The sequence below is a fragment of the Nipponia nippon genome, unplaced genomic scaffold (genome assembly GCF_047370975.1).
Source record: "Nipponia nippon isolate SJK-2023a ecotype South Korea unplaced genomic scaffold, ASM4737097v1 scaffold_6, whole genome shotgun sequence".
In the NCBI taxonomy this organism is placed as follows: Eukaryota; Metazoa; Chordata; class Aves; order Pelecaniformes; family Threskiornithidae; genus Nipponia; species Nipponia nippon.
In genome coordinates this window covers 20,513,374-20,538,402 of record NW_028262380.1, presented here as the reverse complement: position 1 = coordinate 20,538,402, position 25,029 = coordinate 20,513,374, and the positions used below count along the sequence as shown (strand labels likewise).

The 25,029-nt window shown below is 41.3% G+C and overlaps 1 protein-coding gene across 7 annotated transcripts in view; it reads left to right on the top strand.

The window, feature by feature from the left end:
* The first annotated feature begins 2,965 nt into the window (after positions 1 to 2,965).
* The window catches only part of CCDC149 (coiled-coil domain containing 149), a 60,020-nt gene continuing 37,956 nt past the window's right edge, over positions 2,966 to 25,029 (top strand). For 6 of the 7 annotated variants that reach the window (XM_087737050.1, XM_087737049.1, XM_087737048.1 and 3 more), the window contains exons 1-4: positions 3,222 to 3,351; positions 12,786 to 12,947; positions 13,484 to 13,522; positions 24,571 to 24,678. In XM_087737050.1, coding sequence (XP_087593176.1) covers positions 3,280 to 3,351; positions 12,786 to 12,947; positions 13,484 to 13,522; positions 24,571 to 24,678 — 381 coding nt within the window. In that variant the 5' untranslated portion in view covers positions 3,222 to 3,279. Of the gene's footprint in view, positions 3,049 to 3,221; positions 3,352 to 12,785; positions 12,948 to 13,483; positions 13,523 to 24,570; positions 24,679 to 25,029 lie in introns of those variants that run through there. The other variant, XM_087737051.1, reaches the window with a different exon arrangement.

Below are 25,029 nucleotides of genomic sequence, written 5' to 3'. Positions count from 1 at the left end.
GACATCTTGTTAGTTTTGCAATTAAAACAGCAGATTGGTACTCTTGAAACCTGCAATTTTGCTTCCTGGTTATGTTTGAAACATCGGTTTTCTTGGGCAAGGCAATTACTTCTCTCTTCAGTTTCCTATTTATAAACTAAGGGTGATAGTACTTCTTTTCTATCATCATCTTCTTGACTTGTTTGTCTGAGTTAAGGCAGGAGCCATATCTCAACACGTGTCTCCCTAGAGGCGAGCAGGATAACCTACTCCCAGCTGGGACCGTTACATAGTCACAGTAACCACTCCTAAGTAAGACAGAGAGGATCAGGAAAGCTGAAGAAGCTGCCAAAAGGCTTGATATCAGGCACTAAAAGTGATAACTTAAAAATACGTATTTGGGTTCTTTTATTTCCTTTCTGATCCTATCAAGCGTACTCAAGGCACATTTCAGCTTATTTTTTATTTATTCCTTTGAATCTTTCTGTTACTTCAAAAGAAAGTGGTTATTCTCATCCAGGAGCTTGGGCTTTCTGAAAAACACCAGCTCTCATCAGACTTTTGATAAAATTATAAGAGCTGGAAACATTGAGGGTTCCTTTTGTTTTAATAGCCTCTCTTTCATGAATATTTACTTCTCATTTGAATAATTATCAGCAATAAAAATTAAAACCTTATGTTTGTGGGGACTGCGAGCTGCTTTGGGATTAAAATGAGTGACATCCCGCAAAAATGAGGGCTATTAGAGGGTTATCTTTCTTACAAGCGGAGCTGTTTCTGCAAGAGCTTCTGAGTCTGGAGTACTACAAGACCAAGAAAACAGAGAAGAGAAACTCTGCAAATGAGAAGCAGAACTGGGAAAAAGATTCTGTTTGGTTCACTTACACTAGCAGTTGTATAGCTTTAACTATTAACAATACTATGAAAAGGATGGAGTTTCTAATATCATTAACGATTCATTTACTCAGTGGGTTTAAATTACAGTTCTTGTGAATTTAATTTTCATTATTTGCTATTTGCCTGTGCAAACAAGATACTGTTTACAGCAATGGTTTGCCGAGAAGCCTGTGAGGACATGCAGGATTGTGATATATCACACACACGACAACGTAAGCCACAGAAAGATATGAACAAAGAGGAAAGACGAATGTACCCTCTAGAGCACTAAAGTTACAGAATGCTGAGAGATGAGGAACAGCTAATTTAGGAGAAAATGGGCTATAATTTGGAGAAAATGTCTAAGTTTGATTTATAATTTGCAGGTAAAATGTATGAATTCTGTATTTATCAAACTAAAGTTCCGTGCTAAAGCTAGCAGCTCTCCTGGACTTTTTTTTTTTTTTTTTGTATGGAGATAACCACAGGCATTTATTAAACTTGATAATCTTACATTCAGAGAGACCCACTGCTGGGCTTAGATGTAGCCTATATTTCTTCTGATACAAGCTGTTAATTAAGCATCTGGAACAGTGGCAAGGCCGAGGCATCACCTGCCCGAAGGGATGTGAAGTTGTCAAAGGAGGATCTTTCAGCCATTTTAGAGAACAGAAGGACACTGTGCCTAGATGCCAAACCACAAACACATCTTAACAGTGGGGAAATTGTGGTAAGGAATGAGACACGCATATTTTAATGTGTTGTTTTGCACTGTTCGTTGTGTTGTTTAAAACAAAGAGTAACTGTGGGTTAAACTGCTCAAATAGTCCATGCAATTACACTGCGACTCTGCCTGGAAAACATAAGTCCTGGGAGCGCTCACTGTGTTAGGGATATAATAACAAAGATTGCAGTGATGTGCCTCAAGGTAGACCTGGTCCGTGGGGACGTACCACGCAGCAGCTCTCGCCGCAGGGCTGGGGAGGGTACGGCTGGAGCAGAGTCATCCGGAAGGGTGCGGAGCGCTGTGTGGGGAGCATGCCTGGGTTTCAGTGCTGATGGAGAGGAGTCTGCACTAGCAGGGAGAAGCCAGATCAAGTCCTGGGTTGTTACATTCCTTACACCTCTGTGAACTGAACTGAGTGACAACACAGATCTGTACCCAAAGTGGGCAGTGTTCCAGGATCACGTTTTGAGAAGACGGTTTTCTGCCTCTTCGTCCTCCTGCTGTGTCTTACTTTACACATACAGTGCGAGTGTGTACCTAATTCGCAGGGGTTTTGTTACGTACAAATAATATCTATGGTGGATGAAAAATTGGATATGAGCCAACAACGCGCGCTCGCAGCCCAGAAAGCCAATCGTATCCTGGGCTGCATCAAAAGAAGTGTGACCAGCAGGTGATTCTGCCCCTCTACTCCGCTCCGATGAGACCCCACCTGGAGTACTGCATTCACCTCTGAGGCCCACCGCATAAGAAAGACGTGGGCCTGATCGAGTAGGTCCAGAGAAGGGCCATGAAAATCATCAGTGGGCTGGAGCACCTCTCCTATGAGGACAGGCTGAGAGAGTAGGGGTTGTTCAGAAGGCGGCTCCAGGGAAACTTTATTGCAGCCTTTCAATATATAAAGGGGGCTAACAAGAAAGATGGAGACTTTTGACTGAGGCCTGTAGTGACAGGACGAAGGGCAACAGTTAAACTGGAAGAGGGTAGATTTAGATTGGACTTGAGAAAGAAATCTTTTATGATGAGGGTGGTGAGGCACTGGAACGGGTTGCCCAGAGAAGTTGTGGACACCCCATCCCTGGAAATGTTAAAGGTCAGGTTGGACGGAGCTTTGAGCAACCTGATCTAGCAGATGTCCCAGCCCACAGCAGGGGGGTTGGACTAGATGATCTTTAAAGGTCCCTTACAATCCAAACCATTCTGGGATTCTATATTAAAGTCTCTACTGCAGGACAGTATCCTGATGCCTGTCCCCTCATCGACCGCTCTGCGGGTTGTGTCAGGCTGTTCAGTGCCCGGGATGGCAGCACAGCGCTGCTGCCATTTAGGAGGAGGACCCTTCTCTGGGCAACGCACCCCGGGCGCTTCTGCACGGCCCTCGGCGGGTGTCTGTGGCCTGATCCACGCTCTCCCCTGCGGACCGGCCCTCCTGCCTGGGCACCGCGGCCCTGCCCGACGCTCTCGGGGTACTTCGCCGTGTGGAGGCGGCCTGGCCGCCGGCGGCGCGCCGCGGGCAGGGCCGCGCTAGGCCGCGGGCGGTGAGGCGCCGCCGCACGCCCGGCTCCGGCAGGCCCAGGCCCGCGCCCGGGACGCCGCGGGGCGGCCCCGGCCGGCCGGCAAGAGGCGGCCGCAGGCCCCGCCTCTCCCCGCAGGCTCCTCGGCGGAAGGCTGGGGCGGGCGGAGCCGCTCCCCGCCGCATGCCGCCGCCGCCCGCCGGAGCCATGAGCTCCCACCGCAGCGAGAGCGACTGGCAGGGGCTGGTGAGCGAGGTGAGGCGGCGGGGCGGGGGCAGCCGCGGGCCGGGGCGCCCTGCCTCCCGCGGCGCGGCCTGGCCGCTGGGCACCGGCCCTCCTGGGGCCGCCGAGGGAGAGGGGCGGGCAGGCAGGCCCCGCCGCCGCCGCCGCCGCCGCGCCCGGCTGCTGCCCCGCTCCTCGGGGCAATTCTGCCGGGGCGAGGGGCGCAGCCGGCGAGAGGGGGCCCCGGCCCGGCCCGAGAAGGACCGCGACCCCCGCGGCTGGGGCGGCAGCAGGTGGAGCCGACGGGGGCGGGGGGCATTGAACCGTAGCCTGGCGAGGCTGAGCCGCAGGGCCACGCCTGCCGTGTGGCACAGCCCTGCCACGAACCGCCCGGGGGCTGCCGGCCCCGACCCCGACCCCCTGCGCGGCTGCTGCACAGCGGGGACGAGCGCCCGCGAAGCTCTCGCGTGTGTGAACTGCCGGAGAGCGGGGTTTCGGCGCTGAGCCGGCCCTCGGTTTGAGACCGCCAGGGACTCGCCCGTGGCGGTGGCCCGGGGGCTGAGGCCTCTCGGGGGAGCCCCGGCAGCAGCAGCGCAGCCCTGCCTCCGCAGCCGGGCGGGCGGCGGGTCTGCCCCTCTGGCACACGCTTTGTTTTCTTACTTCACTTGAAGCACAGATGAAAGGGTTCTGAGAGCCACGGTGTCATTTATAAAATGGGAGAAAAATCTGTACTACCACAGTAGCCATGAGCTTCAACAGGTGGGGGATTTTCAGAATACAAGAGTAGAAAATTTTATTATATCTACTATGTCCACATTAAAAGATCCACAATGTTTACAGGTACACAATTTCATGTAGGATAGGTTACCAAACTCAAAACAACTTGAGGTCAGTGTAATTTAAAGTAATGGCATCAAAGTCAAGTCTGTTTAATAGGCAGAACCATGAAGTTTGAAGTAGGTCGGCATGCTGATTTTTGCATTGCATTTTGCATCGCATTAATTTTGCATAACTTTAAAAATAGTATTTTTATGTTTACAGCTAGCAAACAAAACTTCCGTGCAAATGTCACGGGCCTAGATCAACCTGACTGAGGCTACTGTCCTAGAGTACGACACACACAGGTGAATTCCTCTGATTTCAGGAGGGCTTTGCCTCTGTTATATTACGTGAGCATGGCTTAAGGGCCTGACCTGTCAAAAAGATGCATGTGTTCAGGGTCCTGAACCTGTCACTTCTCCCAGTGATTTCAGTGGGAGTTTGTGTGGGCCCAGATTTGTGCTAGTACAGCACGTCCAGGATTGGAGTCTACCTGTGCAGACAGTGCTCGCAAACATGCAAAATAATCCAGAAGAAAGTGAAAAGTGTACTTTTAGTAGTATCCTGATCATGCAGTGTTGCATCTGACATCTCGTTTCCCAAATGGAATTTTATTTGGGGGTGGGATGGTGTCACATGGCAGGGAAGGGTATGATACAGAGACGATTCACAAGGCATGTTCAAAGGCGGTGTCCCTATTCTTGGCATTAAAAGTCATTTAGAATTACTTGGGAACTATTTTGCTTTTGATATAATTTAACCTAAAAACTCAATCATGAAATTGAACACTTATTTCTGGTTTAGGGGCTTCTTGATTGTAGTGAAGTTTAACGACTGTGCTAAGCTACATTCTTGCAAATACGTAAGCATACATATAATTTCTTTTTTTCAGGAACAGTTAGAGGCCTAGTGATTTATATTCTGTTTTTCCTTCCTTTCTCTCTGTTCCCACAGCAGGCTTACAGCCTGTTTTTCTGCGTGAAGTCTGTAGCACATGCTGTCAGAGTATAGGCTTCCCTCTTTTGCCTTCCTCTTCCTTTGGCTGTTGTGATTAACTTCATGTGATTTACCCATTAACTCTGACATCCTAATGGGTCTGTGAGAAAGTGGCTCTAACTTCTGAAGTAACTTGTAACAAGTTTTTCCAGTTTACGATATCTCTCAGTGGTACAGAGCTTCTCCAGGCCTCTTAGCTTCAATGCTGGGTAATTTAAGTTTTGTTCCCTATGCATTTCGTAAACATTTTGAAGTGCTTTCAAAATATAAAATAACACAGGCAGAAGACGTGGTAGCTCTAAATGAACACTCTTACATTGCTGATGCTGGACAGTTAAAACATAGAATGGGGTTCAAAATACTGGTATAAAAGACCAGAAGCTGATGGATTCACATCCGTGGTCATGTTCTTTTTCATTTGCACAAGCTCAGTCCTCCAAATTTGAAAGCTAGGAGTAATTGAAATACTTGTAAAACCAACTGTAATGTTTTTTAAAGCCTGGTATTGCAGGTGTTAAGAAAAGTGGTAGGATGTATTTTTAGTCCTTATCTATACATACACAAACACTTGTACACACAGCTGTAGATTTTTGTAGTTTGACTTTTCATTCTTCATTAGATAAAAAGAATGCTTGTTTTTTTGGTGCATTCCAGTCTTTTTCTGTATTTACTCTTTTTTTTCCTTTTGACTTTTGTTCCATTTCAGTGCCTTTTGCTCTGTACCCTTTCACATATCTTTCTCTGCTTTTATTATGCTCATCACTGACTTCTTGCTTGTTCTTTTGCCTCCATGTTTATGTATTTTTCCAGTTATTCTACAGCCACATGCATTTCAGGCCTAGTGTGCACCTGGTACTCTGAACAATCTTTGCACCGCTTGTATCTTGAACATTCTTTAAACTAACTCTGAATAGGATGACGTGGAAAGGAATACTGGGACAAAGCCAACTTAGCAAATATTGAAGGAGCGGAAAGAGTCATTATTTCCGTTGATAATCTCCCAAACTGAATGCAAAAGAACAAACTTCAGGAGTGAGAATCCACATAAATTTTGCCTGTTCTTTAGCTGAGTTCAAGTATTGATAGTGGATGAATATATATAAAAGGTAAAGTACTCTCTTGGGTTACCACATAATTTTTTTCTTGGAGTCTGGGGTGTTGTTTACCATTTACCTCACTGAATGACCGGTGTTTAGGATATTTAAAAGGCTGCATAAATTTGTAGGATGAAGATTGGTTAATAACTGCTTGTTTGACGCAAATGAAACTGAGCCATATCAAGAACTTCTTACTGGATGGATTGAGATAGTGGCCCAAGTCCTCCAGAAACAAGTGATCTTCATAAACCTCAAGATACTGTCTAAAGAGTATGTGTCATTCCTTTGAACATGCCTTTGAATGTCTCTTATTTTAAAAAAAGAAAAAACCTTGCTGCAAACAAAATGCCTCTCCCACCTGCAAGAGAATGAAAAGAGGAAAGTGTGACAATTATTAGTTGCTTTGCTGCATGCACTGCTAGAAAGCAATCACAGAAAGGTGGTTATACTGTGCTCTTCGCTGAAGAGAATAGAATTCTTGGAAAATAATTTTAGTCACCAAAATCGTGGTTGCAGAGTTTTGTTTGTTTGCTTTTAGGTGGTTTTAAATGTCCATACTTATTTCTCAGTCTGACAGCCACGTTTATGGATATGCTAAGCTGTTGACTTACACAAACTCCTGTGAGTCAACTCCTTAGCGGCTCAGTTTTCCTGTCTCTGTAAGGGAGATGAAACATAACTAAATCCCATGAATATGAATGAAAAACACAATATATGAACTTTGTTTGAGGGTAGTTGGGGGCTTCTTTTTGAAAGGTTGTAGAAGCTTCCAACTCTGTATGTTCTGCTGTGGAGAAGGGTGTGAGTTCACTTTTTGCCTGAATTCCATGTAATCTGTCTTAGAATCATTTGATGTAAGGATGATGACAGAATCAGTGATGGAGAAACGAGTAGGTGGTAGCATGATCTGGGGGTGGTGGGATGAGTTAAACAGTACTGGGAGATCATGTGTGGTAGGAAGAAAGCACTTTTGCATAATCTGCAAGACCACCTCTGTCCTTGCTTTAGAGAGCTGACTTCTACGAGTTCGGTCTCCTTTCTGCTGAAGTCAGTGAGTGTGCTTCCATTCACTTCATTGAGAGTTGGCACTAGTCCTAATTTAATACTGCTTTGAGAACGTGTACTTTTGGCGGTGTTTTCCACTGGAAGCAAGAAAGGTTTCCTAGGAAACCCGTAAGACTAGAGTGGTTGTCCTCTGTCCTTTCTGCTTGTTTCTCCCTCGGATTTGCCAACTTCTAGAATTAAACCCAATGTCAAAATGCTTCTCTTTCCCTTGTCACCTCCCACACATTAGAGCATTTACTGTATGCTGTTTACAGCTACTCATATGTGACTGTGCCTCCTAAAATTAGTTGGAAGAGATTTAATCTCCATTTAATTTGTCGTTCTCAAGAGGCTATTTCTTGATTATTAACTGTGTATGGTCTTCGGCACCACAGAGGGAAGTGATATGCTTGTGTTCTTGAGTTCCCTTGCCTAGTAATTGCCAACTTAAAACTTGGAGAAAGTTTTCGGGAATTATTTATCAAACGCATAACTATTGAGCGGTAGTTCTAGTTGAAATAGCTGAATGTTCCAGGCTTGAATTCTGAATAAGAGTGAGAAACCTAACCTGCTTGTAATTGGCAGAGCATACCTTTCCCATTGGTTGCACAATTTTTTTTATGTGGACAAGAGAGAAGAGGAAGGAAAATCAGTGAGATTTTCATGTTTATAATATCTCTCTAACTTTCTGTCACATTGCTTTTTCAAACAGAGTGAAATGTAATTCACCAAACCTATATGAGGGGACCTGGCAGGCTTTGGAGACACTGATTTCAGAGCTCTTCCAAACTCGGGCAAATGCCAGTGGCTATAGGGAAGAACAAAGTGGAGCGGATGCTCTGAGGTCCCTAGCTGACTGGTTTGGCATCGTAATGGCTTTGTCACTTGGAAAAGGAAGTGGAAACGCTAAAAGAGCTGGCACCGTGACTCCGAAATTCTCCAAAGCTCTCCAAAGTTCTTGGGACCTGTGGGACAGGTGCTACGGAGACGTGCGTGCTGGGCTTTCAGGCAACAAAACAAGTGTTTGCTTCTCATGTTTCCCTGTTCCAGGTTGTACTAAGATACCCACAGGGATGCTGAGGAACAAACATGGAGAAATTAATAATGTAATCTGAAGCACAGCATACAAAACTTTCAAGGGCTGGACCACATCACAAAATAGTGTTATTTTGACTAATCAAATCAAATGATGGTGATTCCTGAATGACCAGTGAAGATGATGTGGTGTAATACTGTCGTCAAGACAAGACGTGGTGTTCTGGGGAGCTGCTTGTATCCCTTAGATCATCAGTGAATGATGCCAGCCTGCTTCGTGTTTCAGCAGTCAGGAGGCAGCTAGTGAAGCAAGCGCTGGGCAGCAGGAAAAGCAGAGTTGATATTGTGGGATAAAACCAAGGACACCGCATTGTCTCAGGTTTTATCAGAGATGAGGATATGAGATGAGATGGCAGGCAAACGGCCAGTAATTGTGTATTTCTCTGGGTTTGACTGCTTGACTCTTTCAGATAAGTTGAACAGTTTAATCTGAAGTCAAGGGGAGGAACATTACTGAAACACAGTCAACAAATACCCCATATAGTGAGGTTGCAATGCATTTTGGGACTCTTCAGTTTGTCGTTTCCACAACAAAATTGCGTCCAAGAGTACAGTGAAGAGAAATTTGATAAAACTTCAGGCAGTTCAATAGCAGTTGGATCTCTTGTCCAAAAGATGGTGAGTAGAGTTTATGGTTTCTCTGAGAGCATGGTGGATGATAGGTTTCCAGGCCCACATATAATGTGGTGGCCTGTTGGCATTTGGGAGGACACTAGCTCCTGGAGTGTTGAGAGGACACACAATATGATCCACAGTGATTCCAAAGCACAGTTTGGAGATAGTATCTCTACTTTTACCCTCAGAAAATTAGATATTTTCCTTCTTGGCACTAATTGTCATTAAATACCCAAGTATAGGCCAGTAATTTGTACAAATCTAAAAGAAATTCTTTTGTGATAGAAATTCAGTGTGTTTGTTGGTTTAAAAAAAGACAGTCTAAAACCTTGACAGTGTCCCAGCTTCATCAGATTATTAGACCATGTCTGCTTCGTCGTTAATGAGATCTATCCAGATTTGTCACTCAAAATAGCAATGGACAAATAGTAAGTGTTCGATGTAGAGGGTCACCTTGGAGCAGTTACACTCTCCTGTAATGTCAGTCTCTTTTTACTCAATTTCACTAAAGTAGTTATCTGGCTGTAAAGCAGTTCAGGCAGTAATGTAGGATGTCATATATATTCCTTTAATTATTATGATCTTCCTTGTAGCAATTATAATTTGCTTTATTGCAGATAACAGCGAATTGGTAGATAAAAGTCACTAGACAGATATGAAAAGTTGTACGTTATAGCTTTTAGATTGAAAGTATAGCAGCTGGTTAACTTTGTTTTTTAAACTCAAAGATTATTTTGGAACATGAATTAAAAAGAAACAAAAGACAATAAGAATATTTTGTAGTAACTGTAGTGCATAACAGAATTCACTTGTTTGTCTCACTGATAGACAGTACGTGAGACGTAGGCTTTTGTTCAGTTGCAGAGGAAAAAATCTCTGTATGAATGCCAGAAGCATCTATTGAATGCTTTTTCTCAGACTATATCAGAAAATTTTCATTATTGCTTGCATTGCTCCAAAAAGACTGTTAAACTCCTGTGTTCCTTTTGACAGCATATCAATTTTGCTGCACTTATTTGTTCATATATGGGAAATTGTTGGTGGGACTCAGTTGTTTCCTTGAGTAGAATCCATTTCTGGTGTACAGTTTTTAGGTCAGTTTATGGCCATTATTAGTACTTTTTTTCTTTTTTTAGTATTCAGAAGCATATATATTGAATAACCTCTTTGAGGTCTGTCTTTGTATAATCTGTTTTTCCTTCAAAAATGGTAATGGGAATTGGAAACATAGCTCTGTCGAATAATCAAATTCCACAGAAATGCTGTGGCTTTATTGTTTCTTGTATCATAAGCCCATGGAAACAAATTACCATACATTATTACTATTTTTGCCCCATATATTTGGGAAAGTCAATATATGCAAAAGGCAATAAATGGCTTCAAAAAATCTTCTAGGTGATTGTTTTTATAGTAAAATCCAAACAGTACATTGATGAGAGATGCCAAGCCCCTTCCTTCCGTATGGCACATCAGTATATAATTCATGAAGTTAAAATATACTTTAAACAAGGAGGAGATCATTATTCCTTTTCATTTAGACCCTGAACACAACTGTCCCCACAATCTGTTTATGGTTCATTATCCTCAACCTAATAGATAATGGAGAATTCCCTTGCCCCCGCCAGCGCTGCTGTGAAAGGTGAAGCCTGCGTCCTTTGTGGAGAGCTGTGACTCGTGGCAGAAGCAAGATTTGTTTAGCGCTAGGTCTGCATTTCCTGCCTGATAAGTATTATTTTTTATAGCCTTATCCACATGCTCCAGTTAGCTTCCGACTCTCTCGTCCACGGTTTCATATACCAGCACTTGCAGCAAGGCTGGGAGGCACCGGCCGGTGGTGTGGGTGTCCTAAGGCGAGGTGTTTAGCTTTGCTCCCCGCCCGCTCCGCACATTGTGTAGGCTGTTCTGCTCCACCTAGGCATTGGCTGGGTGGGCCAGCTTCCTTCTTCCTGGTGGTTACAGGAACAGCACAGGCTACTTGGTTCAGGGGTTTGGGCTGTTTGGTTTTCTAAAGTGGTTGTGAGGTTTGCTTTTACTCAGTTTGATTTGCAATTACTCTATCAGATTGTTAGTATTTAAAACCAGTTTAGTGAAGGCATATTTTAGAATTGACTAAGACGTGAGATGAAACTGGAAAAAAGAGAGATTGTCAGAGGCAAATATTTCTCTGTAAGGGAAGGCATTATTTTATCAAGTTTGAAGCAGGTTTACCATGTCACTGTAATCACTTGCTGACAATATTAAAGTTTAGCTTCTGATACCTTTCAGTGCTTTATCAGGGGACTTGACTTTTGTGTAAGGTATCAGTAAGGACGTAAGTACGTAGCTACAGTTGCCTTTGTAAAGTTGATGCCAAGGCATCATAATCCAGAAAATTTATGGCAGGATTTCAACTTCAGTGTTGCCAGAAATAAAATTAATCCAAGGTGGAAGTGTCCTTTTTGTGAGTTCAAATCCTTCTTGGAATTGCTTTTCACATTCCCTTCCCACTTTTTTGCAACTAAACATTTACCATTTTTGGAAAATGTTGCCTGTACTAATATATCAAACTCGTTTTTCCCTTTCTCATTGACTTGAAATTGAGGTTAACAAAGTCAATTCCAAGCAAGTAGTACATACAAGTAATGATTTTTGTCCCAAAGAACAGCACTGACTTGAACAGTATGGAAGTGCTGATGCTCTTGCTTTGTACAAGAGCCCGTAATGACAAAGTATTCTTGTCAGAGTATATAATGAAACTATAAATTGTTCTCATGACTGCTGTGATATTTGGTCTCTTGCAGAGCACATTCAGAAAGTATTTAGTGCCACGTCTTAAGTGAGTAACATCAGAAATAGAAATACATGCTTTAGCATGAGCAGTGTCAAGTGATGGGTAAGAAGAATCTGCTGATTGAACATCACGTTAAGTGAAAAAAGTTGCCTGAAACTTCTGATAGGTAACACTTAGCCACTGCAGGAAAGGATGACGTACACGTTACTCTCTCTTCTTCTCAGTGGGGAAAGGCAATGAAGCAGATCAGACTAATGCAGAACAGCTAAGATTTGCAAGTTCTGCTTTCCTTTGTGCGTGAGCCCTACACATAAGCGGCGGTGGCTGGAGGGGAAGGCTCACCTCTGCCTTCCCTCCCCATTCAGGTGCTTGCAATATTCCTGCATTATTTCCTGTTCTTTTGACTCAACAAGCAAGTGCATATAGTATCGCAGCTAAATTAGTTCTTTTACCTGTGCTGATAGGGTATCGCATTGTAATTGTTTCAGACTCAAGGTAAATTTTGGTTGCCACTCATGCTACCCTTTCTGCCGTAACACGGCCCTCTTTCTCTGTCCAGGTAGGAGGTTGAGCCCAGAGGACGTTGCTGGTAGCGGGGAGGAGGGAAGGGGGAATGAGGTGGGAAATGCTGGTTGCTACCTGAGAGCTGGGTATTGTGGACAGAAGTAGAAAAGGGAGTTGGCAATGGCTTCTTTGTTCCAGCAGCCTTCCCAGGGCTGCGGGTCAAATTGTGAGGTTCTTCATACTATTGCATATGAGGGAAAAGAGGAGAAACTTGAATTGCTGAATTTTCTAATTCACAGTGGCCACGTGAGCACGTGGTCTTCCAAATGCATTTCAGGCTTCTGATACAACAGATTTCTTTCCCGTGGTTGTTATTAATAAGCTAAGACAACTTGTGGCAGACTTTGATCTCGTGCAGAGAGTCTTCCTCCATCTTTTCAGAGAAAAACTTGAGCCTCTTGAATCCAGTATGGGCTGGGGTAGAAATGGCTTGTTACAATTATGGTTTTTTTTTTTCTCTTCTGCAGTACCTGGTGTGTAAAAGGAAGCTTGAAAGTAAAAAGGAGGCATTGCTAATCCTTTCCAAAGAGCTGGACACCTGTCAACAAGAAAGAGACCAGTACAAGCTTATGGCCAACCAGTTGCGGGAACGACACCAGTCTCTGAAAAAGAAGTATCGGGAGCTGATTGTAGGTTGTTCTTTATGAATACTGCATAATTGGGGGACAAGAATCGACCTCAAAAAACATCTAAAAGAGTCCAGAACGAGTACTGTAAAAATGTTTAGGTACTTGTTTACAGTAGTCCTGCAGTTGTACAGCCCTGATCATATTATTACTCATTTGTTCCGCATTGACGATGTAGTGCCTGTTATATAAGACACAGAAAGACAGTGTGTGCTTTGAGGAAATTAGTTTCAGTCATAATTCCATTTAAAAACTGACTGCAGTGTTATTATTTCACAGCAACTTAATGTACCGTTATGAAAAATAATGCAACATAAATTTGTAATGACCTGCTGTTCTAGAAATGTAAAGAAATCTTCAGCTTTGACAATTTTTGAGATTAAATTAATATTACTGATATTAATCAAGATGCAGTATTTAAGAAAGAATTTTGATAACATTTTAGTTAAAATACGTGTTTTAAAATTTGATCCACAAAGTTAATATAGTTGCTGGCTTCACAAAGAAGTTGCCAATCAAGTACGTCTGTTTATTTGTAGGATGGGGATCCATCTCTTCCGCCTGAAAAGAGGAAACAGGTAGGATTGATTTTTCAGTTGACATTATTTATCTGCTACAAAAGTACTTTGCAAAAGTGTGAAAATAGAACCTAAGAAATCTGGTAAAGAGCAAACATTTCTGTCTGTTGAAAAGATCAGTCTTTAAACTGTGGCTTCTTGTGCTTTTGTCTAAACATGTTTCACTCTGAAATATCTGAACTATCATTAATTAGAATATATGGCTATTGCTTTTATGTTCACCTGAGACTGAAATTGGTCAGTGGACGGAGACTTGAGATTGTTCTCCTTGTTGTTTATCCTTCTTGTATTGAGTCCTAAAATGGGTTTGTGACAGGACTTCTCATACTTAAAAGCAATTTGGGAATGCATTGTCTGCATCCCATAGTTGTTAATTTATTGTTGTGAGTACAGTTTTCCATTAGGTACTCTCCCAGGTCACTTGGGCTCTATGAGTTATAAATGGTAAGAACAATGGTAATTGCATTTTATGGTTCCCTTGAAAAACTTTTTGCCTGCTCATTTTTTTTTTTCCCCCCAGAGATCCATGTAGTGTGTCTCTATTATGGAGTGTTGGCTGTCACATCTTAAAATTATCTTAATTTTTAGAGAAAAATGGCACCCAAACCACAATGTGTGAGCAGGGAGAGAAGAACGCAAAATAACAAAAATTGCTACTGTAATTGCTAGTCCTGAAAGTCTTTTAACTGTGTTTAAAACATGGTTATTGCATTCTCTTAATGGGTCAGAAGTTTTACTCATCATCCTTTCCCTGGGAGTTTGCATGTAGTTCTTGCTATTTTCTTAAAATTTTAGGGGCTTAGGATTTTGGTTGTTTTAAACTAAACTTTCAGAGGCAATATAATTAATCCTTCAGGCACTTAACAAATAGCTGCCAAGAAGTCAGTGGCTCAGTGTAGAATCATTTAACTTCCTCATTATTTAGCATAATTTATTTGAAATTCTGTTATTTCAACAGAGTTGTAATAAAAGTTTATGACCAGATTTAGGTTTGTGCATTCTGACTACTAAAATTTGAGCTAAAGAACATACAATTAAAAGGAGAAAAAACAATGCAGTACATGGGTCATTACAGAGATAAATAGGAAGGGAGATTTGCCATCCCGTGGATGTTGTTCTAATTCCTCTTCCATCTTTCAAAACAAATAAATCTGACACTTGTTTCTAAAATACTAGCAAAATTTAGTCTAAATTCAGAAGCTGCAATTATATTAAGTTTTGGCAAATCTTACCATGGTAAGTTCCTGGAAAGCCATTTAATAATCTAGCTAGGAGTCCTTTTTTTCTGAGGAAGTTATGTATTCATGCTAGGTAACAGTGAAAGAAAGAAAATCTTGTTCTCAGATGGGGTCATTTATAGGTCTCCCCCAAGGACAATATATACCTTAGGTTGTACAGTAATAGGCTGTTAGTGCACTCCTTGAGTTTTCATTCTCCCGAGAAGTATGTCTGTAGCATACAAGGTGGATAATCTGGAGTAGTTAGGGCAACCTTTCTGAAGAAGAGTATAGTTTTGCTTTGAGAAATGCTTCAAGGAATAATGAAATAAAGTTATGAATATTTTTCCATTATTACTGTACGTACATTTCTTAGCATTTTCTCATCTAAGAAAGAGAGATGTTCTCTGTGCTCTTTTGGACTTTTTTCATCCCCTTTTTGCCCAGAGGCCCAGTTGCCTGCTGGGAGAAGTCTGTGACCTCAGTCCCTTTATAAAAATAGAGACCCTGATCCTATAATGAATTTTGTGTGACACAAAAGTGCATGTTGTTCTTATGGTCAGAAATGAGATGAAAACAGGATATGCTGAACAATTGGCTACCTGTTATGTTTCTTTACCGCAACTGAGAAATTATTGTTGAAATTGCAATCTAGAACCTTACATGTAATAGGTGTGTTGGAATTGCTACTTTCTTCTCATTCATCTCTTCATTTTTCACCTTCATTATCAATTACGCTTCGTGACTTCTTAAAATATCGTTTTCCACATCGTGCCTTCTCTCCCTGTTTTGCAACACAGAATTTTTATGGTTTGTATGGAAATAGCATATAACCAAGCATTTTCTATCAGCAAGCAGTTAACTCAGAACGTGTTTTTGTAAAATTGGTGTTACTTAAAGGTACCTTAACGTGCAGTGCTCTGCAGTGTTTTCCCACTCAAAGGTGCGTGTGCCGTGGTATGCATCTCTGACACAATGCCAAGATTGTTCCATGTGTATTGCCTTCTGACAAGCCACAAAAGCAGGAAATGAGAAATGTGCTACTGAAATCTCTTTTCCTGCAGTAGGTGTTTTAACATTAGTGTTGTTATCACAGCCTGTGAGCTGTCAGTGCCTTCCTGGCCTCTCTTATCAAACATTCACAATTAAATGCTGCAGTTGAAGGTAGTTTTATAATGTCATGTGGTGTCAGGTGTAGGGTAATTTTTGGGTAAGTAATGGAGGGGTGAAATGTTTCAGGAGGATAGGAATAATGAATAGTTGATTTTGATGTTAAAATTCACCAGAGATGGTAAACAATAGACACTCCGCATTTTGAAAGGTATGTTAAAATGTTGCTGTGTCTGCAGAGTCTCTGTTGTGTGTCCTGTATAAAGAGAAATTCTACCATTCTGCAGTGGTATACATTTATATGCATTTGCTGTGATACAGAACATTTCTGTGACATTGGCAAACAAATACTGGATATCTGTTGGACAGTGTTGCCATGCTGGGAAACTTAAAGAAACAAACATTGATGGGATTTATACTGACTCTTTATTTAAAATATTTATTTACTATTATTATTACTGACTATTTATTTAAAATAATATTTAAAATATTTTTTATTTAAATTTAACGATTTATACTGTCTATTATTTTCATCTACACTGCTTAAATTTTCAGTATAACTTCAGTTTGGGAGAAGCTTTGTTGTTGAAATAACAGATCATGAATCCTTTGATCTTCTATATGAAATAGAAGTCCTTTTAATACAAACGAGATCCTTTGAATAAACAAAGGTGAAGTAAAATGCATAGTTAGGAAAATGACTGTGCTGGGCCACAGTCCTAAATATGCTTTGCTTAATCTGATCTCAGTGAGACCACTCAGTTGGAGATAATGGGTTTGCAGTGGGACTGTGTGTCAAGAATAAAGCCGCAATGCATATGTTGACTGGCGAGGGCCTATATTTGTATTTTAAATGTATGAGGAATCTAATTAAATGGTGCTAAACATCACAGGATCACAGAATGGTTGAGGTGGGAAGGCAGCTCTTGAGATCAACTAATCCAATCCCCCTGCTCAAGCAGGGCCACCTAGACCACGGTGCCCAGGACCATGTCCAGTCAGATTTTGAACATCTGCAAGGATGGAGACTCCACAGCCTCTCTGGGCAACCTGTTCCAGTGTTTGACCACTCTCACAGTAAAAAAAAGTTGGGTTTTTATTTTTTGTGTTCAGTTACCTGCAGGTATTGGGGTGACTGATGTCCCTCATGAAGATCATGGCCTGTGAATATGAAGCTTCTTCCAGTTGTGTGAAGAAGGCCCCATCTACTACTACTTCCTGATCAGGAGACCCATAGCAGATACCCAGTACAAGAGCATCCATGTTGGTCTGCCCACTAATCTTGACCCAAAAGCTCTCAACTGACTCCTGACATGTCCCAAGGCAGGGCTCCATGCATTCACGTAAAGGGCAGCACCCCTTCCTCACCTTCCCAGCTGTCCTTCCTAACAAGCCTGTATCCCTCTATCGCAGCACTCCCGTCATGTGAGTTATCCCACCATTTCTGCATGATCCCGATGAGATTGTAGCCCTGTAACTGCATACAGACTTCAAACTGTTCTCTGTCCTGTGTGCATTAGAGTAGAGGCTTCTGAGGGGCATCCAAGTGTGCTGGTTCCGCAGTACAGGCTTGAGAGCTTTCCCCACAAGGCTGTTCTACAGGCACTTCCTTCTTTACATGCCTATGCTCAAAGGGATTACACTTCAGCTCACTTGTTTGGTGAGTTGCTATGTCCCTTCTCTTACCATCGTCCCAGGCTCTTGGCTTGCCTACTCTATCCCAAACCTCCTTGTTCCCTCCTCTGTCATTTCTAGTTTAAAGCTCTCCTTATGAAGTTGGCCAGCCTATTGGCAAAGATACTTTTGCCTCATGTAGTCAAGTGCATCCTATGTCTTCCAAGCAGCTGTTGAGTCTTAGGGAGGATCCCATGGTCATAAAACCCTCTTTGAGGTTCCTAATAATGAGCCTCATAACATAATGATGGCATAGTCCTAGTATAGAGCCCAGCTTGATAGTTACTCTTTTTGCTAGGCAAAAAGTCTCATCAGAGAACCTGTGTGCGTCTTTCCTGAAGGTCGTGGTCTTTAACTCTGTTATAGTTATCTGTAGGTGTCCCAAGGTGATTCATTCAAGCAAAGACTCTGACTGCTTCAGTGATCACTGACATCACAGTAGCATGCTACCCACTCACCAAGACATTGGTCAGTCAGCTTGACTTCTGCTAATGAGTAAGTTCATGAGCGTGGCATTTTGGGGCAAGCAGAGCATCAGAAGGAACGGAGGTTCCAGACAGGAGTATGTTGTGACATACCACAAATGGACCCATTTTGATCTCTTCCGCTTCCAGCTTCTAGCTTAATGTACTCAGCTGTCACTGAGTTCAGTTTCAAAACAAACTTCAGGGATTACCTTATGACTGTTTTTGACATCATCAGAAAGAATGACTAGTGTGACTATAGTGTGACTATTTCTTGTTAACTAATGAATTTGGGAAGTTTTGCTAGTCTTATGCTAAGGCGCAAAAGCTGCCTTCAGAGTCCTGTGAGATAAAATCTTCAAATAAAGTACACTACAGGGTAAGCAATCATTTTGTATTTATCTCACAAGGGTGCTGTGAAGATTAATGATTTCCTGCTCTCTTCAAAGGGTTTGAAGATGAAAAACATTATGCATGTGCCAAACTGACCTGTGCACTTTGCTCTGGTTTGTAGGTGCATGTATTTGACTCCCATAGTGTAAGGTAGCAGATGGAAAACAATGCGATCGTTTGCCCTGGCAACACATCAGAGAGCAACATTCCCACGGATTTCAAAATGTGCCTGTGTGAGAGCATAGCCAGTGGAGAGATTTTGGTTTCTGCACGCTGAATTTCGCTGTTCCATTGATAGCAGCAGGTGACAGTATGCAAAAGCTAGAACTTCTTAGCCACACTAGGAGTCATGCTTTGTGAAGTGACACTGTTGTCTCTTCGACATGTAGGTTCTGCAGTAAATATGAGGCTAGGAGAGATGAAATGTCGATTCTAATAGATGTGATGGTCCCTCTTTAAAATTTGGCGCACTGTTCAGACCTGATGTGTACAACATCCTCTCCTCTGGTTGCCGTGTCTTATGTTGGTGGAATAGAGAGACACTTTTCCACACCCCTGCACCTGAATACTCTTGATAAATATTCTGTTAATTAGTCACAATGCTCAAAATGTTTAAGGGATTTTGATTCTTTTTGTGCATTATCTCAAAGTTTAAGTTGTCCTTAAGATCTCAAAGCAGCTAAAATATTTCTGATGGAACAAGCCAATGAAACAATCTTTTCTTCTATCCTAGTATAGTAGTCTTTGTAAAAGTACAAATTAATCATTTCTCTTTGACTACGTTCCTCTGCTGTCAACAAAAACTTGATGCCTGTATGAAGTATGGGGGGACTGAAGTACCTTATTGAACCTTCACAGTGAAAGAATTTCTGCCAAGTAACTTCTCATGATACTGGTAGTTCATACTGACACCCTCGGTTGCTGCTTATGATGTACGTTAACAAGTTGCTTTGCAAAAATTGGCCTCTTAAAGGAGTCTGTAGTTGATGCTAACCTTATTTTGTTTGTTGGCCTTTGGCAAACACTTTGGGTCCAGCTGAGTGGTGGCTGGTCCTGTGCAACACTGTGCTAAGCTAATACACAGAAGGCTGGTTGAAAAGGAGGGAAAAAGTATTAATTTTATATGGCTACTGCTAAAATAGCTTTTTGGTTCTATTAATCAACTCTATAAAAATTCCAGTTGCTGAGTGTCTTGAAGGTATGTGAGCGTGAGTGAGTCTGTCTTGTTTTGCAGAGCCTTGTCAAGTTTTGACTGGTGTGTTTCTGTGGTGGGATTCCTGCCTGGTTCTCAGGGCAGCATATACTCAGAGGAAGAGAGGATTTTCTTCTCTTGTTCTATGTCAAGTGACTGCTTGGCAAGGCTTTGATTTTTTGCTGTTGTTTTTCTGTTGGGAAGTATGACCCGTATGAAGTGTATTTTGCTTAGTATGCCCAGGACCTATAATTTCAGAGTCTTTTCTATATGGTTTTTCAACTTAAGGAGAAAAATACAATATTTTTTGCTTTTTATCGTAAGAAAGCTAGTGCTAGGGGAGGTCATCAGTTCTTCTACCTTGGAGTGAATAGTGGTAGTTGGTAAGCAAAGCAGGTTTTTCTGTATTAATTCAGCCATTGCAATCATATGAATGCATTGAAGGAGAAACTGCAATTAAATTTGCTATCAGTCACACCCATCAAGTGTGCTTGATGTTTCATCAAACTTTTTTCCCCGTCAGCCCTATAATTCAGTGTTCTTTTTTTTGAAGGTGTGGCTGAAAATAAAAGACTGTGAACTGCAGTATAGAAATGCTTGTTTGTACTTCAAAATATTTTTAAACTGTAAAGGTATGTTGGAAGTTTGTCCCTCTTCCCCCTTGCCAAATTACTTTTTCAGACAGTATCTAAAGGCAGAAAGTCCTTTTTTTTAAATTCTTTTTTTTTTAAGTGTCAGATAAGATTTATGTGCAAGAGAATTGAGAGCTATATTAAAGACTGTGTTACTATCCATCATTTTTAAAGTGGTGTAAACAAAAATAACACTGTGTGTATGTGTGGCTAGATTTGCAATATTGTTAAGGGAGCCAAAATCAAATGTAGCGCATAATGCCAGGGATGACTATTTGGAGTTGCTTCCCCCCCCGCCTTCTTCTTGGGTCATCGGTCAGTAGTCAGCAAAGATCTGTCGCTGTCTGACAGGTATTCACTGGCTTATGTTAATAAACATTTATAGGTATTTTCATCCGTAGTTTCAGATGCTCATCTGTAGCTAAAAGTAAGGCTCTCTTCTGCCTTCTATCCCAAAAATGTTCTTGCAAATTTTAATAAAGTCTAAGTGGAAAAGGGTGAGGTCTGTGATCCCATCCCATTGAATGTTTCACTCTCTGGTCTGTTCTGATTTATGGTGCTTTTTTTCCCCTATGTAATAGAGGTAGGCACTTCCCACTCAGCACTGTCACATCAGTCTCTTTCACCTTTCATCCTACCTTCTGGTGGGATCATTGTCAATAGTCATGCTTGCTTTTGGTCAGAGGAAAAAGGAACGTGGGGACAGTTTCTTATGTCTATGGGGATTCGGACTGCGCTCAAATCGTACACGCACACTTCCCCATGACAGATGGACATAAACCAAATAGCTTGTCGTGCTGCTATCATAGGCTCAAGAATACCTGCTGGAGACTGAATGCCATCAGAGGTGGACAGAGCTCCAGAAAGATTGTCTGATATTGGGCAGTCAATTAGAGACTTGAATGAAGCACTATCTGTTGTTTAGTATTACAAATAGTTGCATTGAGAGAAGGTAGGAGAAACAGTTTCCACTGTTGGGGGCTGTTCCAGAGGCAAGACAAGATGAGGCAGCAGAAAGGTATAGACCTCTGTGACTTTCCTTTCTGTTACCCACGGCTCAGAAATCTCTCTTCCTCAGTACTTTGGAGTCAGTTTTCAATAGTGTCAGTGAAGGAAGTGAAGTCTCTGGCAGTTACAGGAGCCTTTTTAAGGCTTCACCTAGAATCAAAAGAAACTGTCGAAGAAATTGAGTCTAGAGAAAGTTGAATTTGGCTAATTTTCAGAGAGTTGTTCTGTGTTGCATAGGTAAATGATATGAGCTTTATTGTCTACTGAAGTAACCTGTCTTAAACTTCTAAGTGAATTCTGTGTTTGTTCTACGAATATTGGAAAGAAGTTGCCAGGTGGAAAAATTAATCGCCTTTCTTCTTGCATAGATTTCTCCCCTTTCTTCAAAAAATACATGCTTACAGGTTCATGAAGCCAGTCCTCCATTGTTAGTTTTATCATCTTTCAACCATATGGTATGTTTTCTTGTGTATGCCAAAGAAATGGTACCAAGTCCAGGTGTCGTTCAACGTATCCTCTTGGCTGGCTCGCTTTAAAGCCCAGTAGAGCACTTTTGAAAATCAAATCTTTCTCCTTCTATTCACATTTAACCAAGAGCTTTAATGAGGTCTTGCCAAAACCTTTAAAACTGGGAACAATTTAAATTATAGTTGTATGGAACCTCTAAGCCAGGGAAATGAATAATTGCTGGAGACTACTTCTGTGACATAGCTTGGTTGTTTTAGTTTAACAGAAGTATAATAGAAGCTTTGCATTAAGGAGCAAGTCTATACTTAGCTCATTGTAATGCTCTTAGCATGCTTAAATGAGGCTGTTTTATTTTGGTATCTAAAATTCTTTGTTTAAAGTTTCTTTCAAAATCCCTGTCTCGAGTATAAAGGTTTTTGTCACATTAAGTCATTTATATGACTGACAAATAAAATTCAGCATAGAATTGCAATCCCAGAGAAATTATTTTAAAGGAAATAAATCTGAGGAGGAAGATTTAGTATAGGCATCGTAATGCCTTTCCTGCAGCTACTGGAAGCCGGGTTTTGACTACAGACTGCTAGAATCCTGGTGGTGTGGCTGTAAACACTGATTAGTGATATTGAGTTCTTCCCAGGTGTTGAAATTACATGTGCTATTGCAGTGTTAGGAGTTGTTCAAATCCATCACGAAAAAGGACTTTATAAATAGAAGTGTTTCGGAGAGGTTTGTGCAAATCATGTTCCTTTTAACTAACTCAGTCTGGTGGTTGGATGGCCTTTATTGAAAGTCAGTTTTCTTAAAAAAAGAAAAAAAATTGCATCTGAGCAGTAGCCATAGATACTTCAGTTTAAATACAATTTCCTGCAAACATGGGTTCTTTGTTTTCTTTCTTTTAAACAGCCATTAAGAAGTACCTCTCAGAACCATTGACTGAATGTGTTCTGAAGCTCCTTGATTCATTCAATATGTGAATGACTATTACACATTTGTTTAATGGATAGAAAAAAAAATCATTCTACCAAAGCATACTCAAGGAGCCTTTTGCATTGCTTGAATGGTTGCTGTCTTCAAAATAAAATTAGAGGCAGCTTAATTTTGGCCCTACAATTGGCTATTTATGATTTTTTTTGCTATTATACTCTTTTCCCAAATTATGCATTTGCAGTCTTCAAGGTGTATCAGTAGTTTAAAAAATGCTTTCTTTTCTTCCAAAAATGTGGGAAACTTATATTACTTTCTTCTGAACCTTTGATCTCAGAGCACCAGAAGTGCAGAAGCTGTAGCAGTGAATCAGGCTTGTTGTTCATCAAGAAGGATGTATCAGTTTCTCGAGTTACTTTTCCTGTTTAAAAGTTTGAAGCTATTGCTATTTTAGACCAATTGGAGTTTGGAGCCGGCTTCTTCATACAGTAGCATACAAAAGATTATAGTTTAATGGGCTAATCCTGCAAATGGTCAGATGCATGCATAGCTATATTCATGTTAATAGTTCTCTTAAATATAAAACAGGACAAGTGGAAATAGCAGTTGTTAGTAAACAAGGGGAAAGATCACAGGATGGCTATCAGGTGCCTTGTTGGTTTGATAGTGTATGAGGTTTAGAGCTAAAACTCACAAAAACATCCTATGAGATGTCAAGTGGTAGCGAGAATGACTGGGTAAAAGAGCAGGACTGAAAAAAAGAGAGATTGATCAAAATGGAGAAATGGGGGAGTTGAAAGAGAAGCACAGCAAGCAGGGAAACTAAATCTAAACCTAAAATACCAAGAGGGAATTGGGAACGGTCAGTTGATGCGTCGGCCTCAAACCCAAGGAGTACATGTAAGGGTAGCTTAGAAATGTTGACTCATGGGGCTTTACCGAGTCATGTTTAGAAGATCTGAAACTTCTTTTTCCGTTTCTTTTTATACCCTTCAGATTTATGGCAATGGATGACACACCTAGCTGTCCATAGGCACTGTCGTGAAAGGCTGCTCATTAGCCACTATGATTTTAACTCTTTTAGAAGAGATGTCATTTGTAGGCTTTTCCTGTGCTGGGTCAACATTTGTGTATTCGTGAGATATTTTTAGGGGGAAAAATAAATTTATCTGTAGTATTTGCTCATTTTCAGATATCATAGATATGAAAGGAGGAGATTGCATTATTTTTTGATGAGTGATTAAGCTGATGGAATTTAATTATAAAATTATAGACCAGACTGCTTGTCCTGCTAACCTAGTAGGTTAATGTAAATGGTAACGTTTGACCTGGGTTATTGGGCGGGGGGGCAGGTGTTGTGTTTGTTTTTAAGCTCTAGCTTTCACTTCTATTTTTGTAGAAGTCTATGTACTGGCTAACACCACAAGTCAGGTCATGTTTGAAGTTTTGTGCCACTAGATATCCATGGTACCACTCCGTATAGGGGCAGGGACTCTGGCTGGCATCCTCTTTACTGGCTAGGAATCTGCTCTAAACACTATTAGGGAATGTAATTATATCATAATTATTTCTCAGCTGTGCCTTTTGTCTAATTATATGCAAGTTTAAAACTATTATTTTGGCAACTTTGTATAAATATTGTCAAAGTACTCTGCGTTTTGTTCTTCCCAGCAGCCAAGATATCAGAACTAGCGTAGATGTTTTCACTTTGTTTTGTTTTGGGTTTGTGTGCTGTTCTGGGCCTGTGTATGCACACGTGCTGTATGTATTTCCTACTATTAAAGATAAAGGAACCTTGGTGACTTTTGTTGTTATCTCTCTAATGAAGCATGAAGTCTGGATACCAACAACAATAAAAGTAAATATTACTGGGAGATAAGGAGTAAGTCTAGGGTTTCTTTTCAATCACCACTTGCACTTCTTTCCATAGGCACTGACTTCTGACTGCTGTTTGCTCCTTTTCTAGGCAAATCTTGCTCAACTACTGAGTGAGGCTCAAGATCGAAATAAACATCTTGGAGAAGAGATTAGGGAGCTTCAACAGAGACTGGGAGAAGTACAAGGGGACAATAAGGTATTATAAACTTTTGTTATCAGTAAATGGCATGGAATGTTTAAACTGGGCTGGAGTTTTGCATTTACTTCTCAAGAAAACAAATAAAACAATGGGTTGCAGAACTTCTAGAATACTTGGATTACAATAAATGCTCAAAACATTCAAAAAAGAATTGTAAGCTTGTATAGGATACCAGTAAGTGCAGCTTATTATATTTTTTTTAATGCTACTTTTGCTTTGTTGTCATTACTATGTATTTTGCACCTAGCCTTGCTTTAATGGTCTCAGACTTACTTTCTCTCTCTCTCCCCCTTCTCTCTCTCTCCCCCTTCTCTCTCTCTCCCCCTTCTCTCTCTCTCCCCTTTCTCT